The 18886-nt window shown below is 63.5% G+C and overlaps 1 protein-coding gene across 1 annotated transcript in view; it reads right to left on the minus strand.

The window, feature by feature from the left end:
- PODXL2 (podocalyxin like 2) overlaps window positions 1–16909 on the minus strand; it is a 31312-nt gene extending 14403 nt beyond the window's left edge. Inside the window, exons 1-2 of the mRNA XM_055136358.1 lie at window positions 16772–16909; window positions 9275–9535 (exon numbers count right to left, since the gene is read on the minus strand). Coding sequence (XP_054992333.1) covers window positions 9275–9535; window positions 16772–16823 — 313 coding nt within the window. The 5' untranslated portion in view covers window positions 16824–16909. The remainder of the gene's footprint in view (window positions 1–9274; window positions 9536–16771) is intronic.
- Window positions 16910–18886: the final 1977 nt, after the last annotated feature.

Raw genomic sequence — 18886 nt, forward strand, 5'->3', positions numbered from 1 at the left:
ACGGCCGGCCCCAGTGTCCCCGAGTGCATCAGCCGCAAACTCGGACAGACAGGAAGGCTGTTCCTTCGGGACCGCCCGCCCAGGGCAGAAAGCGTCAGCAGTGCCCCCGTCCCGTGCCTGTCCGGATCCAGGCACGGGTTCACGGGACATCAGAAGAACAGCTTCAGACACAGGCGGCAGGCACTGGCCCTGCAGGTGGCCAACCCTGGGAGGGAGGGAGGGAGGGAGGGAGGGAGGGAGGGAGGGAGGGAGGGAGGGAGGGAGGGAGGGAGGGAGGGAGGGAGAGAGGGAGGGAGAGAGGGAAGGGAGGGAGTGAAGGAAGGAGAAAGAAGAAGGTAAAGAAGTGGGAAGGAGGAAAGGAGGGAGGGAAGGAGAGAGGGAAAGAGGGAGGAAGAGAGGAAGGGAGGGAGAAGAAGGGAAGGAAGTGGGAAGGAGGAAGGGAGGGAGGGAAGGAGAGAGGGAAAGAGGGAGGGAGGGAGAGAGAAGGAAGAAAGGGAAAGGGAGGGAGAGAGGGAGAGAGAGAAGGAAAGAAGGAAGGAAGGAAGGAAGGAAGGAAGGAAGGAAGGAAGGAAGGAAGGAAGGAAGGAAGGAAGGGAGGGAGGGAGGGAGGGAGGGAGGGAAGGGGAGGGAGGGAGGGAGGGGAGGAGAGAGGAAGGAGGGAAGGAAGTGGGAAGGAGGAAGGGAGAGAAGGAAGGAAGGAAGGAGGGTGAGAGAGGGAAGAAGGGATGGAGGGAGGGAGGGAGGGAGACCGGGATAGCACCCGGAAGTGCTCGTGACAGAAGGGCACCCGCGGTCACTCCCCGTGTCTGGAGCTGAGCAGGTCTCTGAGGGCCACACGCACAGAAGAGCAAAGCAAGGGTGCGAAACCTTCACGGGGAGCCCTGTGAGTGTCCCGGGGAGACATCCTGCAATTTTCCTGCGCGTGCTCGTGCGTGAATGTCTGGGAGAGCAGCAGCGGCAGACAGAAGGCGGGATCCCTCTCACAGCTGGGAGTGTTGGTGCTGGGCCAGGGGAGGGGGGGGGGAGAGACGAGGGAGGAGGCGGTGGGCCAGGCTGCTGCCCGAGGAAGACGGACCAGGGAGATCGGGGCTTGGGCGGGAGGAGGACTCAGAGGCCTTCAGAGGGGACAGGGGGCTCCGGACACCGGAGAGAGGAGGAGAGGAGAGACAGGGAGGGGCGAGGCGGGGAGGGGCGAGGAGGGGAGGGGAGGGGAGGAGGCAGGAAGGGGGGAGATGTCCCCCAGCATGGAAGCAAAGGAAGGTCTACACCGCGAGGGACCTCAGCAGGCAGTGGGGCACTCGTCTCCCTGTCCCCGTGATGCCAGCGACCCCAGGACCCGTCCTCAGGCAGGCTCCTGGCCGCAACACTCGGCACTGGGCGCCGGGGTTGCAGAGACCCCTGGTGGCTGTCCTGGGAACTGCACCTTCCCAAAGCTGGGGAAGGGGCTTGTCCATCACCAAGATGCAGGGGCGGGAACTGCAGGAACATCTACAAAGGGGACACAAGCTGGCTGGCTCTGAACTGCTGCCGCCGCGTACTCGGGCTCAGGTCCACCGGGATCAGAGTCCCCCTCTGGCCTCACAGCGGAGTGGACAGGACCCAAGCCGGGGCCGGAATGCTGGTCCTGAGAGCTGTACCCCCACAGGCCAGCAGGAGCCTGACTGCGTGCTGAGGGGCCTGGGCCTTCCCTCACCCCCTAGGGTTCCGAGGGCCTCAAGTCCTGGCAGCAGAGAGACCAAGGAGGTCGCTGCGGTCAGGGCCAGTGACCCAGAAATGACCACCGTCCTCCACAGAAGGTCCCGGCCTCTCGCCACTCTCTGACTCTCTTTCCAACCCCAGGCAGGGAGAGCTCGCCAGCAGCCAACCTGAGTTCAAGCCCCAACACCCCGCGCGGTCCCCAAAGCACCACCAGGAGTGATCCCCCCCTGAGCACAGAGCTGGGAACAAGCCCTGAGCACCGCGGGGTGTGACCCCCAAACTACACTGAAATTAAAAAAAATAACTGGATTGCGTGGCCCGAGAAAGCCAAAGAAGCTCGAACCCGGGCTTCGCCTGTGGAGGCCCAGCTCCCTGCCCGGAAGCACTGAACCCAGAGCAGAGAAGGAAGGAAGGAGGAGAATTTTCTAATCTTCACGGGATGGCATCGAGCTCCAGGTTTCGCTCAAACTAACCCCCAACGACACAAACTAACAAACCCAAGGAAACAGCAAAGCCCACTCTGGATCTGCCCACTTTTTGTTTGTTTGTTTGGTGCTAGGGATCAAACTCGGCGCCTATACTCAGAGATCATGGGCTTGACCACTGAGTCACACCCCAGGCCTCCGGCAAACCACGCTCTTACGAGTGGTCACTGAGTCCACACCTGTCTGCCCAGTGAACTGCTGGAAGCCGGAGCCGTTCTGCGACTGCACAATCCAAGTCCCCGACTCAGGGGACATCGGAAAGGCCTGGGTGCTCCCAGGGGCCGTCCTGGCTTCGGGACAACCAGTGGCAGCTGGAGGGTGACAAAGCGTCAGGCCTCCGGGTGATCTGGCCGTCTCTCTCCCGGCCATTTCCTCCTTGGTCCTTTCTGTGACTTCTGTCCCGCAATGCGTCTTGCTGTCCTGCTAGCCTCCAATTTTATCGGGGCCTTGTAAGTCTCTTCCCCTCCACTTATCCAGGCGCACTGGACTTTGCTCCTGCCCTCCCGGGAAGCCCCGCCTGATGAATGGCCTCAGTGTCGGGTGGGACACGGGTGACCCAATGCCTCTAAGTGACGCCAATGATGGCCGACTCCCGGTCATCGTCATCCAGGAGGGGCCTGAAAACGGCCCCCTGAGGGTCCTTTCAAGCCAGGTGTTCAACCAAGTGCGAACAAAACAACACACAAGGCTCACAGTGGATTCGTGTGAAACAGAGGTACAAGGCAAGCACCTTTGCAGAATTTCTGTGGCCCACCTCTGTGGCTGCCCAGCTGAAAAATTTAGAGGCCAGGGAGGGCACTAGCCTTGCATGCAGCCAACCCTGGGCTTGATCCCAGCACTCCAGACGGTTCTCTGGGTCCATCAGGAGTGATCCCTGAGCACAGAGCCATGAGCAAGCCCTGAGCACCAACAGGGTGTGGACCCCAAACAAAAACTCTCAAAAAGTAAATTAAACAAAGCAGAAATTTTCAGACAACAAGACAGCTTCCATCAGCATCCAAGATCACTCCGGGCACAGAAAGGATTCGGACGCGGGGACGGAGCCCACAGGGGATGCTGGGAGGGAGCCCAGGGCCTGGCATGGATTGACGTCCCTGGAGTCCACGAGGGACGCGGGGACGGAGCCCACAGGGGATGCGGGGAGGGAGCCCAGGGCCTGGCACGGATTCTGACGTCGCTGGAGTCCACGAGGGACGTGGGGACGGAGCCCGGGCCTCGTACGTGCAAGGCAAGCACCCCGCCTCTGACCTGCTTCCTGAGCCCCAAACTTCACTTTGGGGTGCGGGCCAACGGGTCTGAGGAGCCTGAAACACTGGCGTTCCGGGTCAACCGTTTCCCCCTGAAAACGCCCCTGTGGGAACACCTGCGGCTGCTCATGGCGGCTGAGTTTCCAGGTGTGTTCCGGATGCCTCTCAGGCTGGAGAACAACCCCACCCTCCCGGGGATGCGCCCCACCGGTACCGCCCGGTCACCGCAGGCGCAGCCGGGAACGCCGTGCTGTCAGGGTCCTCGTCAGGGAAACAGCCACGCCTGCCCACGGCTCGTGCATTCTCACGTGAGCATCTTAACGTGTTTCCCCAGCGGAGAAAAACACCCCCCCCCAAGGAGACAGGGCTGGGAAACTGAACGGACGCCCCTCAACTCACGGAGGTTCTGGTCTGATTGGGACTCAGGCCGCACTGCCTGACCGTCACAGGATGGCCGTCAGCACCAGCGGGGCACCAAGACACGGGCTTTATTTTACTGCTTGCTTTGGTGGCTTCACGGGGGGGGGGAGAGAGCCCTTCTGTCCAGCAGGCCCTGCTGGTCCCCCTCAGGAGACCGGCCTGACAGGGGCCCACCCCAGGCTCCGTCTGCCTGGCAGACCCCACTTCAAAAGGGGCCGGTCCCAGGGTCCAGCTCCCGCGACAGAACATTCCCCAGGGTACCAGCGACTCAGGCCGCAGGGGTGCTCTTGAGCCTCTCTCAGCCCGTCCCGGCGACGAAACAGCAGCAATTACAGTGTCTGCCCTGACCCAGGGCCGGGTGAGCCGGGAGGTCCAAAACCACAAGGGGGGACCTGGCAAAGAGCTCAGAGGGGCCCAGAGACCCGGTGCAGGAAAGCCACCTGCGCTCCGGGGCACGGCGGCACCGTTCACAGCGGCCCAAGCACTCGGGCACGACCCCCCGGCCGAGGGAGCTGCGGCACGGAGACACCCTGGGACCCGGGTGACGGCCTGCCGGGTCATGGGTGGCTCTGCAGAGCGGGATGGGTCAGTGAGCAGCAGACACACAGCGGTCTCGCTCACGTGCGGGACAGACACACAAGGGCAGCAGCGCTGGTCCTGAGCAGGAAGCTCGCCACTGTGCGGGGAGGGGGCGCGGGTCGGGGAGGGACCACTAAGACGATGACAGAGGGAGGGGGTCACCCTGGTCCAGGACAAGGTGCTGAACGGGGGTAGTGACATACATTCATTCCCTTTCGGTAACCATGTTTCTTTGTTGTTGTTGTCGTTATCTTTTTGGGGGGTGGGGGAGGCACATCCAGCGATCCTCAGGGGTTACTCCCGGCTCTGCACTCAAGAATTACTCCTGGCAGTGCTCGGGGGACGCTATGGGATGCTGGGGATGGAGCCTGGGCTGGCCGCGTGCAAGGCAAATGCCCTCCCCGCTGTGCTATTGCTCTGGCCCTAAGAACTGTATTTTTTTTTTCTTTTTGGGTCACACCCGGCGATGCACAGGGGTTACTCCTGGCTCTGCACTCAGGAATTACTCCTGGCGGTGCACAGGGGACCATATGGGATGCTGGGATTTGAACCCGGGTCTGCCGCGTGCAAGGCAAATGCCCTACCTGCTGTGCTATCGCTCTAGCCCTAAGAACTGTATTTTAAACCACAGTACCTAACGGAGTGGAGAGAAAGTACAAGATGGGGAAGCCTCCCAAAATCATGTGAAAATCACTTATAAAACTGGTTTATAAAACATTTTATAGGGCTGGGTGGTTTATAAAACATTTTATAGGGCTGGGTGTGGCCCCAAAACAAACCAAAAAAAAAAATAGAAACTTTCTTTGGTCTTTTTTTTGGAGGGGAGTCACACTCCTAGCTCTGCACACAGAAATCTCTCCTGGCGGCGCACAGGGGACCAGAGGGGATGCGGGGATCGAACCCGGGTCAGATGCATGCAAGGCAAACGCCCCCCCCCCCCCCTTGCTATCTCCCTAGCCCCAAGCAGAGGCATTAGCGCTCCATACTCAGGTGCAAAGGGCCTTAAGCCCAACCATCATCTCACCCCGCCTGCTGCTAATGGTCCCTTGATTCCCCTTCGTAGGGGCGCTCTTCCCGGGGGTGGGGGGGTCCGGAAGCAGGGGGCAGAGGGGGCCTTGAGATCCAGCCCTGGCCAGTTGGCGAGCTCTGTGCCCCTGTGCTGTACTCGAGGGCTGGGGACGGTCTCACCCGTGCGGATCAGACAACTAGGCTGATCCAGAGAAGTTTCTGGAAGCACCAGGACAGCAGCTTGTGCTCTCCGTGGGGGACAGGGGTGGGAAGGGGGTTATTTAGGTTCTAGAAGCCTCCACACAGAAGAGCTTGAGAAGACCCCAGCAGGGGGCCGAGGGCAGCCGGACCCGCAGAGGCACAGTCTCAGCACCCACACCCCGACTTTCTGGGCCACGGGGCTGAGCGACAGACAGTGCGGCAGGGCGGGCACCGGCCCTGCACGTGGCTGACCTGAGGCCAGTCCCTGAGCCACAGGCTCCCCCGAGCCCTGCCAGGAGTGATCCGTGAGCACAGAGCCAGGAGTAAGCCCTGAGCACAGCCAGGTGTGACCCAAGAGAGTAGAAAACAAATGCCCCACCTCTCCCCCCAGTGCTCTGGGCTGGAAAATCTCTCGCTGGCCTCCGCAGTCACTGAGGCAGTAACGCCCACTTACACACAGGCCTGGGGTCCTGGGCTCTGGGGCCAAAGAGACAGAGAGAATCAGAAGGGGCGACCTGACGCAGGCAGGTGACTCAGCCAAGGCGACAGAGCTTCCCACGGTCCCCAGGACGTCTCCAAACCCTGCGACAGCAAGAGCCGGGGCTTCGGGCGGGCCCCGGCCCACGGCCCACTCAGTGGCCCCTCTCCGAGCGCCCTGGCTTCCACTGCTCACTCAGGGGTCACCGGGGATATGGCGAGGCAAGGGGAGATGCAGCCCCTGATGGGGCCTGGCCCGTAGGCGCTGCTGTCCCCAGACTCGGGGGGGCCCCCGGCTGGGGTGCCTGGGGCAGCTCCTCTCCAGGGAGACCCTCGGAAGGCTCCTGGGCAACCCCCAAGCAAACCCCAAGCCGCAGCGGCCTCCCCCCTGCGCAGAGCCCCCAGCTGGCAAAGTCTGGTATTGGGGCAGGGACACTGAGGGCAGCGGGGAGTGGCCCCCAGCACCCTGCGCCCGGGACAGCTGTCTGGTCCCCGCCTCACCATGCCCGCGAGGAGGCAGAAGCCGAAGACGTCTGGGTGTGTCCGGCCCACACAAATGTCCACCCCCGTGCACCCCCGCCAGCCCCAGGGCGCAGAGATCAGCAACGGTCTGGCATAGGGCGGGGGGCGGGGGCGGGCCGGACATCATTCCCCATCGCCAGCTCGGTGAGATGCCCTGGGACAGGCTCCCCCCCCCCCCTCGCAGTCCTGCTTGCTGGCAGGGCCAGACACGGCCTTTGGAGCCCCGTCTTCCTTCTGAGGTGCTGGGGGACAGCCTGGGCCCGTGAGACAGACGGCTGGGGCAGGAGAGCCCCCAGCACGCAGGAGGGCGGCAGGCGTGCCCGGCGGCGGGCGGAGACCACTGTTCCCTCATGGGATCCCCAACCCTGAGGGAAGGCGGCCGGCGTGGACGGGACAGGCTCGGCCCAGGCCATCGTGGCACTTCCTGCTGGGCCCCGACACTCCTGGCTGGTAGCCTGGGTTGCCCAGGGCCGAGACTGACCTGTGGGAAGTGGAGGGGGGGACGGCCCAGGGAAGAAGAGCAGGAAGGGACCTGGATGATAAAAACGCTCCTTCTCCACTTCCTCTGCATGCTCCGGTCCCTGGGGTCCCCGCCTCTAGCTACTCAGGCCTGTGCGGCAGAGACAGGGAGTGGGACCCCCCTCCCCAGTGGCGCAGGGGTGAGGAGGAGGAGGAGGAGGAGGAGGAAGGGGCGCAGCGAGCCTCCCCCGGCCTGTGTCCGCCAGCTCATGAGCCACGGCAGCTGGATGGTGACTCAGTGAGGCGAGTCCCCGTGAGTCAGAGATGGGGAGAAGCCGGAGGAGGGGCGCGCAGGAGGCCCCGGAGAGGGGACTGAGCCCGGACTGCACAGGGTCCTCAAAGCGCCCCCCCTCCACGCCCCCCTACGCTGTGGTCCTGAGGATGGCCCGGGGTGCTGAGGTCTCTGGACAAAGGGAACGGCCAGGGAACCCCGAGCCCATCTCAGCGCTCGTGCCATAGAGAGGCGGCCCAGGGGGGAGGCAGTTGGTTCCTGTCTCCCCGTGCAAACACACCCCCCAAAAAAAAAACCAAATTATACCTAGAATGAGGAATTCGACCACAGTGAGCTAAAGCAAGGGGCCCTGAGCTCAGGAAGAGAAAGGCCTAAAGCAAACAGAGAGACTCGGGGTCCGGTGAGGTGGTCCAGCGGGAGAGGGCTGGCCTTGCACGCGGCAGACCTGGACTCGAGCCCCGGCCCCCCACAGGGTCTCCTGTGCCCCGCCAGGGGTGATTCCTGAGCACCACCAAGTATGCCCCCCACCTCCCCCACCAGCAACAAGTCAAAGAACCTGCACGTTCCAAGGATGTGCACACGCACAGCTGTATGGCGAGGACGGAGATACTGGTGGAAAGACACTTAACTGAGTCTTTCTGTTTCTGGGTCACTCCCAGCGGGTGGTGCTCCAGGGACCATGCACACACACGCGCGCGCACACACACACACACACACACACACACACACACACACACACACACACACACACACACTCCCGTCCTTTCAGCCGTCCCCTACCCCAACGCCAACCCTCTCTGTACACCAATGAAACTGACCAGGCGTCAGAAGCCATAATCATCTTACCTCTCGAATGGACCGAGATTTTTTTTGGGGGGGAGTGGGGTGGGGAAGGAAGTTAGGCCACATTGGCAGTGCTCGGGCTTACTCCTGACTCTGTGCTCAGGGATCACTTCTGGTTTTTTTTTTTTTTTTTTTTTTTTTGCTTTTTGGGTCACACCCGGCAATGCACAGGGATTACTCCTGGCTCATGCACTCAGGAATTACCCCTGGCGGTGCTCAGGGGACCCTATGGGAAGCTGGGAATCGAACCCGGGTCGGCCGCGTGCAAGGCAAACACCCTACCCGCTGTGCTATCGCTCCAACCCCCCAGGGATCACTTCTGGAAGGCTCGGGGGACCCTATGGGATGCCGGGGGTCAAAACTGGGTTGGCCGCCGTGTGCAAGCCAAGCGCGCTACCCAGTGGACCATCTCTCTAGCCCCAAGTTCCATACCATCGTGCCACCAGGCACGCTCCCACTTTCACAGTCTGACACTGGAAACGGGGCTGGAAGCCAGCGGCAGGTGTGTGCCCTCCCGCACACGCACCCACTCCGGTCCGGGCCTGTGGGTGCTGAGTGCCAGGCCGCAGGCCCCATCTCCACACCAGAACCCAGAAACCCGTCCTGGGGTCTGGCTCTCGGGAAGGGCAGACCAAAGGCCCTGCGGGGGGCAGGGGCAGGGGCAGGGGGTGGTCAGTGGCTCCTCAGGAGACGCCTTGTCACACGGAGACTCAGGGAAACCCCTGGCCGTGCAGAGACCCAGCTGGCGGTGGCCTCGGAGGGCCCAGGGGCCACCAGCCTCCAGGTCCTCGTGCCTGAAACGGGGGTCGCCGGCTGCTCAGGGGCCGGATGAGGAGGAGTCGCGTGAGCACAGAGGAGGAGTCGCGTGAGCACAGAGAGCGTGAAAGGGAACGGGCCTCGGGGTGAAGGACACTCGGGCCCAGCGGGCCGGCCCTGGGCGGGAGGGGGCGTGGGGGACGGGACGGGGCGTGGGGGACCGGATGGGGTGCGTGGGGAGGCATGGGGAAGCCGGAGGGGAGCGCGGGGCCGAGGCGGGCGCGTACCTGCGGTGGGGCCCAGGCCCAGGCTGGACCCGTTCAGCTCCTCCTCCTCCACCCAGAAGTACTGCGGCGGCTGCAGGATGCGGGACTCCTCGCTCTCCTCGCTGGGGAAGCCCGAGCCCGCCAGGCCCCGGGCCTCGCTCGGCTCCTCCGAGTCCAGCGGCTCCAGGCCCGTGGGCAGCAGGAGGTCCAGCAGGGAGGTGGACGTGAGGCCCTCGGGGCCCGGCTCCTCTGCTCCGGCCACGCACGGGCCCAGGAGTGCTCCTGCGCGGGAGAGAGTCGGAGACGGTCACGGGGCAGGGGGGACAGGCCGGCGCGGGGCGGAACACGGACCCCAGCACGAAGAACGCAGGGGCACAGGCTTGGGGCGACTCCTGGGCCTCCCCCCACCGAGACGGCCCCCCGGGGGCTGCGGAGCTGCTGTTCTCCTACCGAAAGTCCAAAGGTGAGTGGGGCTCGGGGCGGGAGGGGGTGCGGGGAGCAGAGGGGGACTCGGGCAGCAGAGACAGGGACACGCGGGCACTGGCCCCCACCGATGCATGGGCGCGGGCACCCACGCTTCACCACTTCGCTGCCAGGGGCCAGGGCGGCCCGAGTGGGGTCCCTGCTCCTGCAGACCCAGCGCCCCCCGCGGGGTTACTCCAGGCTGTCCAAAGCTGCACCAGGAGCAGGTGACACTTGGGCACGCGGCAGCCCGAACGGCGTCTCTTCTTTTCACTGCTGGGCTATACCTGGCAGTGCTCGGGGCTGATCCCTGGCTCGGTGCTCAGGGGTCACTCCCGTTATGCTCGGGGGACCGGACGTGGTGCGGCTGATCAAACCGGGGTGAGTCACGTGCGTGCGTGGCAAGTGCCCTACCCTCTGCACACAGTCTTTGTTGTTGCTTTTGAGCCACACCCTGTGATGCCCTGTGACGCCCAGGGGTTCCTTCTGACTCGTGGCGGTGCTCGGCGGATGATGTGAGACACCAGGGATTGAACCCAGGTCGGCTGCATGCAAGGCAAGCCCCCTACCCGCGATACCCTCGCTCTGGACCCTGGATGCCGTCTTTCTTCTAGACCTGTCACTGTCACTGTCATCCTGTTGCTCATCGATTGGTTCAAGGGGGCACCAGTAATGTCTCTCATTGAGAGACTTATTGTTACTGTTTGTGGCATATCCAATACGCCATGGGTTGCTTGCCAGGCTCTGCCGCGCGGGCTCGATACTCTCGGTAGCTTGCCGGGCTCTCCGAGAGGGGCGGAGGAATCGAATTCGGGTTGGCTGCATGAAAGGCAAACGCTGAACCGCTGTGCTATCGCTTTTTTTCTCTCTCTCTTTCTTTTTGGATCACACCCGGCGATGCACAGGGGTCACTCCTGGCTCTGCACTCAGGAATTACTCTGGCGGTATACTCGGGGGACCATATGGGATGCTGGGAATCAAACCCAGGTCGGCCGCATGCAAGGCAAATGCCCTACCTGCTGTGCCATCGCCCCAGCCCCTGGATGCCATCTTTAGAAAACCATTTGAAGGCACCACCCAAGCTCACCCAGTGCAGGTAAGGCCCCATCTCCTGATTTCTCCGAACCACCCGTTCAAGGGCAAACCCTTCCGATGCTCTCTCAGGCCGTCCACCAAGAACAGGAGCCCACCCGGTCCTCCGGGCTGACCGGCTCTCCCCAGAGAGCGGCCCGGGTCCCAGTCTCCTCATCTGAAACGACCTCCCCTCTCCCAAGGTTTTCCCCAGCGCAGGCGGGAAAGCAGGAATTCCAGGACTCATTTCTGGCGCATCGCCATGAGGCGTGAGGACCTGACGCTGTCGGGGCCACGTGTGCTTCGGGGGTCTCTGAGTCCTAACATCTGCAGTGAAGGCAGGCACTGGACAGCGACTGGGGCCGGAGAGACAGGACAGCGGGTAGGGCGGCTGCCTTGCCGTGACAGGCCGGCCAGGGGTTCAATCCCTGGTACCCCGTCCAGTCCACTAAGCCTCATCAGGAGTGCTCCCCTAAGCCTCGTCAGGAGTGCTCCCCTAAGCCTCGTCAGGAGTGCTCCCCTATGCCTCGTCAGGAGTGCTCCCCTAAGCCTCGTCAGGAGTGCTCCCTAAGCACAGGGCTAGGAGTAAGCCCTGAGCACTGCCGGGTGTGTCCTAAAAAAAAAAAACCGAAAAGGAGCATTTATTTCTGAGTGTTCCCTGGGACCCAGAGCTGCATAAAGAGCAGCTGGAGGCAGAGATGGGGGCATGTGATTGCCGCATGCTTTGCCCCAGTGCGACCACACTGGGCAGGGCCCAGGGCAGCGGGCACGGAGCGGGGAGCAGAGGTGTGCAACGGAGGCAGCGGGTTCCCGAGACAGACGGAGAGACGTCCTCGCAGAGAGCCCGTGCTGGCAACTGAGCGGTCGGCCCCAGGTCCTTAGCTGAGCAGCCAAAGGAAGCTGCTTTGTCACCAGTGGCCCAAGTGTCCCCTCTGTCAACAAGATCGCCCCCTCCAAGCCACCCTTCGGCAGTGCCACCGGGAGGAGGTGCCAGCCACGCAGGGGGTGTGCCTCTCTCAAGAACAGACAACTGGGGGCTGGGGCGGTTGCACAGCAGGGAGGGCATTTGCCTTGCACGCAGCCAACCTGGGTTTGATTCCCAGCATCCGATATGTCCCTTGAGCACCGCCAGGAGTAATTCCTGAGTGCAGAGCCAGGAGTGACCCCTGTTCATCGCCAGGTGTGACCCAAAAAGCAAAAAACAAAAAACAAAAAAACAGACAACTGCGTGCTCTCGGCCAGAGAAGAGAGCGCTGAGAGAGAAGGGGCAGCGTCACGGAATGTACTAGGATAAAGACTCGATGCGGAGAGTAAAGATCAGCCCTGGAACCCAGGGAGGGCCCCAGAGCCGCGGAACCGGAAGCAGAGAGAGCCTGGGCTCACCGGGGCCCGTCCACCTCCCGACCTCTCCGAGGAGCTTCTCCGCGCGTCTGGGAAGCGGCCTGGCCCCGGCCTCCCCGGGCACACGCTCTGCCTCCACACGGGGCAGCCACTGCGCTCCCTCCCCACGGCGGCCCACCGGGGGCACGGACTGTGTCCCCGAACACCACCCCGTCCCGGCTCCTCGCCAGGCTCCGAACAGGAACATTTGCTGTCTCTGGGACATGTCTGAAGCCAGAAGGTGATGGAGCTGAGACGCGCGTGCAGGGAAAACACCGGAGCCCACGGAGAACAAGGTCCGCCGGCATCGCTCCTCAAGCGCAAGCTCATGAAGAGCCACGACGAGCCGGGTGGTCTCGCCAAATGGCCTTTCAGGTGGGGGCCGGAGTGATGGTGGGACAGGGGCTGAGACAGGCCTTGCAGGCGACCCACCCCGGCTCAACCCTGGCACTACACAGACTCCCCGGCATCGCCAGAGACTGCCAGGCACGGCCGGGGCCCCTGCTCCAGAGGGGGTGTCCGGCAGGACAGCGGGGAGGGCGCCTGCCTGCACATGGCCGACCCCTGGCATCCCCGTATGGTCCCCTGAGCACCAGCAGGAGTGATCCCGGAGTGCAGAGCCGGGGATGAATCCCTAGAATCACCAGATGTGCCCCTTCCCCCCCCCCCAAAAAAAAAAACAACCCCAAATCACACAAAGGGAGAGAGTGTCTCTAAGCGAGCATGAATATTCATGCACTGATTACCGAGCCCAGAAGCCAGAGTGGAGACTGTAAGGGAGGCCCCTCCCCCTCCCTTCCAGCCAGCTCAGGGTCCCAGGCAAGTCCCTGGGGGCCCTCACCACCTCCCTCACCAGAGGCCTCGCATTTCACACCAAGAATGCTTGGTCCGCGCTTCTGCCGGGTGCCACGCTCAGAAATATTTCCCTTACGAGCCATCCCCACCTCCTGACCGTCAGTCTCGAATTTTCTCAGAATAAAAATAATATTCCCCTCCAAGCACAGAATCAGGAGGAGCCCACACAGCCCCGGCACTGACCCCGGGTGTGTGCCCCGAAACAACGCGCAAATTAAGTGAGCGTTCTTGGGGGGTCAGAGAGAGAGAGAGAGAGAGAGAGAGAGAGAGAGAGGACTCGGAGGGATGGAGTGTCTGTTTGGCCTGCTGGGGACTCGGGGTCCACCTAGCACCACCGGGGAGGGAACCTCCCACAGCCCTGAGCTGGTAGTTGCAACTGGTGCAACTGGTGGATGGATGAGTCGCGCCCGCCCCCGCCAAACAGAAACAGTCTCCCCGATTCAGTCTCCAGCCCGGCCCTAAGCCCTGAGCCGGCGGCATCTCTGGGCACTCCCAAGGCACGCGGGCCCTAGAGAGGAAAGTCGGGAAGTTCTCGGCAGGATGGCCCTAGGGGAGCCCTGGCGGGCCACACCAGTGCTGCTGTTTCCCGCCCTGAGAGCTGGCTCCATGAGGGGTGGGCTCGGCCAGGGAGGGGCCGCGCAGGCTGGCACCCAGGACAGCCTGCTCCTGGGGGGAACCGAGTCTGCCCTCTCGAGAAGCCTCCCCAGGAGCACAGTGCGCGCCCCTTTCTGGGGGACCAAGCCCTGAGGCGGGGAAGCTCTCCAAGTCAAGGACAAGGGGCCAGGAATCCCAGGGTTCAGCCCCTAGCCCCATGGTTGGGGGGGGAGTCCCCAGAGCCCAGTCTCCCCACGCCGAGAACACCCCCCCATGCCCCCCTTCCCCCACGGACCACTGGAGCCTGAGCACCCCAAGAAAGCTGTGCGGATAAAGGGACTGCGGGGGGTTTCTCTGCTTTTTCCTATTTTGGGGGGCACATCTGGCAGTGCTCAGGGGTTACTCCTGGCTCTGCACTCAGTGATCACCCCTGGAGGGGATCGGGTGACCATGGCGGGGGGCACTGCCTTCTCTTGCCTTCGCCAGGAAACAGTTCCACTCCCCTGAAGTTTTCTCCCCTCTATGATGATGATTTTTGTCCCTTATTTAGAGCCTGATTCTTTCCAAAGCCTTGGCAATGGGTAATTATTTAGGCGACTACAAAAGGTTGCTTATTTCCAAATGCGGCCACGGAAACAGTAGCTGAGACGTAACCGCTGTGTACCATTATTTTTGCACTTAATGATTAATCTGCCTTCGCCGAGACCCCAGTGGGGTCCGGGCTGCAGACCCGCATGCTCCGTCTGACCTAGTTTCTCTTTCTCTCTCTCCCTTGTAATTTTCTTTTACTTCATTAACTCCAGCAGAGAGAGAGAGAGAGAGAGAGAGAGAGAGAGAGAGAGCAAGAGAGAGAGCAAGCGAGAGAGAGAGAGGGGGGGAGGGAGGGATGGGGGAGAAAGAGAGGGATGGGGAGAGAGAGGGAAAGAGAGAGAGGGAAAGAGGGAGAGAGAGAGGGATGGGGAGAGAGGGAAAGAGAGAGAGGGAGAGAGGGGGAGAGAGAGAGGGATGGGGGAGAGAGAGGGATGGGGAGAGAGAGAGGGGGAGAGAGGGAGAGAGAGAGAGGGAGGGAGGGATGGGGGGAGAGAGAGAGAGAGGAAAAAGGCACCAGACAAGGACTCAGGCATCAGCTTCAAAGAAAAGAAGATCTGATCCCAAAAATCTCCGGGGAAAAAAGGCCATCAAGCGGGTTATCTTGAAGGCGGTGGTGGGGTGGGGCCCTGGAGCCCCCCATCTCTCCCTCTGCAGTTGGCAGCCGCCAGCCCCACCCCTCCCCCCAATCTGCAGCTCTGAAGTCCAGATCTCCCTAAATCCGCGCCAGACACCAATCCCCACAGCATCTGCCACGCATCCCCACGCCCCAGCGGCAGCTACAACAAAAGTCGTCTCGCACTGTCGCTGCCCCGCATATGCGTGTGCGCATGCGCACACACATTCTCACACACTCAATGCACACACACCCATTCACACACACGCACACACAATCACACACGTGCACACACATGCACACACGCATACACACGCACACACTGCATGCACAATCATGCATGCACACACAATCAACACATGTGCGTGCATACACATACACACGAACACATGCATGCACACTCATGCGTGCACACACATACATACAAACACGCATGCACACACACTCCCGCGGGTGCCTGTACATGTTGGGTAAACAACACAGATGTGCCTTTGTAGACTTTTCAAGCAAAGACGCATGTGAAGGAGCCTCTGGACTAGCCGGGCTGCCTCCTAGGGCTGGGTCAGGGCGCTGGGGGGAGGCGGGCAGGGGAGTGGTCCCCGCTGGGGTCCCGACGGACCCGGCCAGCAAGTCCTGGAGCAGCTGTCACACAAAGAACTAGTCTCTGATCAATATTTCATTGCCGGCTCTCCACAGGGAGAGGCCGCGGGCGTGAGTGTCTGCACCCCTGGGAATGCAGGACAGGCACAGGCCCTCCCTGCACCCAACCTTCCCCAGCGGGGGTCACGCACTGGAGCATGTGGGCCTCGCGCGGGGACGCCTGTCTCTGGGGTCCCAAGGCAGCCCACCCTCCCACTGCCCCTCGCGCGAAGGCAGGCTCTCTCCTCCCCTCCTCCCGCGCGGGTGCACACCACGTGCCCTGGGCGGCACGCACGCTCCTCCCCACACCTGCACACGTGCGCCCACGCGCCCACCGCACCCCGGGCGCCCCCCTCCCGCCGCCGCCAGGGCCCAGACACACCTTCATCAGCACCCGGGGCACGCACTCCGCGCCGGGCCGCCACGTGGAGCGGCCGTCCCTGCCCGGGCCACCGTGTCCTTAGGTGACCCGCCCCTCGCAGACAGTCCCCGGTACCTGCCCCCACCCCCACCCGCGTCTGCCACTCGGGGGGCCGCTCCGGCCGACTCCGGTCCCTTCTGGCCCGCGGCACGTCCGTGTCGCACGCGCCAGCCCCGCACCAGCCCCCGGAGCGTCATCACGCACACCCCTGGCGGTGCCCGCGGGCAGCTGAAGGCCAGTGCCCTTGTGCGGGCTGCGCGGGGGGCCACCCCGCAGGGTCCCGGTGGCCCCGACCTCCTCCTCCTCCTCCTCTTCCCTCGTCCGGGCACCTCCGGCCAGCGGCTAATAAAAGTTGCCCCGCAGCCTGGCAGACGCACCCCGCCCCCCTGCACCGCGCAAACACACCCCCCGCTGTCGCAGCGGCCGGGGGACCGGCTCCTGGGCAGCCCCGCCGCCACGCTCGCGGAGTGGCCCCACGGGACCTCTGGAAGCTGCTTCTCTCCAGCCGTGGGGGGCTGCAGGGGGCGCAGGGCGGGGTCCCAAAGCCCCCCACCCCAACCCGCCGCAGCCGCCGGGCAGATGCCCCGCGTGCGTGCGCACGTTTGTGTGTGTGTTGGTGTGTGCGCGCGTGCGTGTGTGTGCATACGCGTGTGTGTGTGTGAGTGTGTGTGTGCCCGCGCCGTGCAGCCCCGCACACCGCCCGGCCGAGCGCGGGCCCCGGACGGCGCCGCAGCGCTGCCCGCCCCGCGCGCCCGCGCCCCGCGCGCCCGCCCCTTTGTTGGCGGCCCGGGAGCTGTCCAGCACCGCGGCCCGCCCGCCGCCGCCGCCGCCGCCCGCCGCCCGGGCCCGGGCCCGGCGCGCGCCTCCCCGGCCCGGCGCGGCGCGCACTCACCCCCGGCCAGCAGGAGCAGCAGCGGCCGCAGCGCCCGCAGCAGCCGGCCCATGGTGCAGCCGTCGCCGCCCGCAGCCGCAGCGGCGCGGCGCCTCGGCCGGCGTCAGGGGCCGCGCGGGCGGCGGCGGCGGCGCGCGCTCGCCCCATTGGCCCGGGCCGCCGTCACTCGCGCCCGGGCCCGCCCGTCCGCGTGCCGCGGGCGCGCCCCCGCGGAGACGAGGCGGGCGCGCGGGCGGCGGGCCCTCCGCCCCCGGAACCCCGCGCCCACCCGCCAATCAGCGGCGCGGAGGCCCCCCGGGGGGCGTGGCCGCGCCGGCGGCCGCCTGAAGTCGGGGCCTCGCACCTCGTGGCGGCCGCCGGGCGCCAGGGCTCCACGCACTCGCGCGTCCTGCGAGCCCACCGGGAGGTCGCAGGGGTCAGCTGCACCGCAGGAGGCGGACCACGCAAAGACGTGCAGCAGGATATGGCCCGGGCCCACCAAGGACCGTCTGCGCCGTGCCCAGACGTCCGTTGTGCAGCCGGGCAGGGGACGTGGGCTCTCCGAGGGCCGGCCAAAGGCTTCTCGGGGACACTGCGGCTGTGCCCGGGCTCTGGGCCAGGAGGGAGCCAGGAACCTGCCTTAGAGTCCCGGAGCGCAGGGCGTCAATTGAGTCATTGGGCGAAGCTCGGCTCACCTCCAGCCCGGCTGCCTTCCCTGGTTAAACGTGGCTGGAGAGGGCCAGAGTGATGGTACCGCGGGGCCGGCCCTTGCCTTGCACGCAGGCGACCCGGGTGCGATCCCCCAGCATCCCGGACGGTCCTCCGAGCACTGCCTGGAGTGATCTCTGGGTGCAGAGCCAGAAGGAAGCCTTGAGCATCACTGGGTGTGCCTTGCGCCACACCCCCTACCCCACGAAAAAAGATGTCTTAAAGGTTCGAGTGGTAGTACAGGGCGTAGGGTGCCTGTCCTGCACGTATGGGTATGGTTCCCAGGGCACCGCCAGGAGTGATCCCTGAGGGCAGAGCCAGGAGTAAGTGCACCGTGGTCTGTGCTCCCCCACCACCCCCAAAAGGATGGCTTGAGTATGGTTAGGGCAGCCTCACTGCAGCTTTGATAAGTGCCTGGGTCCTGTGGCAACCAAGATTCATTCACACAGTGGCGGTGAAGGTGATCAGAGTGGAGAAGACAGGCAAAGAGCAACACAGCACGCACGGAAGGGCGAATGTGCTAAGGCCTATGGAGAAGTGCAAAGGATGGTGACAGGAACCCCTTTACCTGCTCACACCCCATGACTTTTAAGCCGAGAGGTGGAAGGCTTGATGGGTATTAGGTAGGAGGCTGTGGAGAGAACGTTCCAGGAAGAGCGAAAAGTCCAGCGGTCGTTCCCGAGTTGGAAAAAATACTCCACCTCTTTCAAGAAAGAAAAGTCAGAACCCTTTCGGAACTACTGCAGTTCATCTCCAGCAATGGGAAGCAGCGTAAAACTTTACCTAATATACAGTGTTCAGGAATGAGCCCTGAGCACAGTCGGGAGTAAGTCCTGAGCACGTGTGGTGCAAAAATGAAAAATAAAAATAGAAAACTAAGTAAAAGTAGAAATTTGAGGACCTGGAGGTAGAGTAGTAGAGTAGGTAGGGCGCTTGCCTAGCATGCGGCTGGGCTGACCTAGGCTCCAACCCTCCTACAGGGGGCTGAGTGCTCTGCTGGTGGGGCCGGGCGGGCGAGGGGGAGGTGGCGGGTCTGGGCTCACCCAAGGAGTGTCAGGGTCCTGGTCTGTGTCCGAGTGGCTACTGCAGGTCGAGGCTGTATGTCCGTGAGCGGAGCCCCGCTGCCATCCTACCCCGCTACTCAATCATGCCCTCTCCTCATTCTTCTAGCGAGCTCACCTGCACGGGGGTCCCTGCCTCCAGCCTTCTGCCCCAATTCCCTCTGCCAGGACCTGCCACTTCCTCTCCGCTCGAGCTCCCAGCAGCCAGCGGCAGCTTTCACTGAAGGAAACTGCCCTGAGAGGCTCTGAGGGAATCCTGGGCTAGAAGCTTCGCTAAGTCTCAGGTAGGAGCACTGAGAACTACGGGGGTCCATCTGTCCTGGCAGTTTTGTTTGGGGGCCATGTGGGATGCTGAGGATCGGACCCA

Source organism: Sorex araneus, chromosome 4, assembly GCF_027595985.1.
Source record: "Sorex araneus isolate mSorAra2 chromosome 4, mSorAra2.pri, whole genome shotgun sequence".
NCBI lineage: Eukaryota > Metazoa > Chordata > Mammalia > Eulipotyphla > Soricidae > Sorex > Sorex araneus.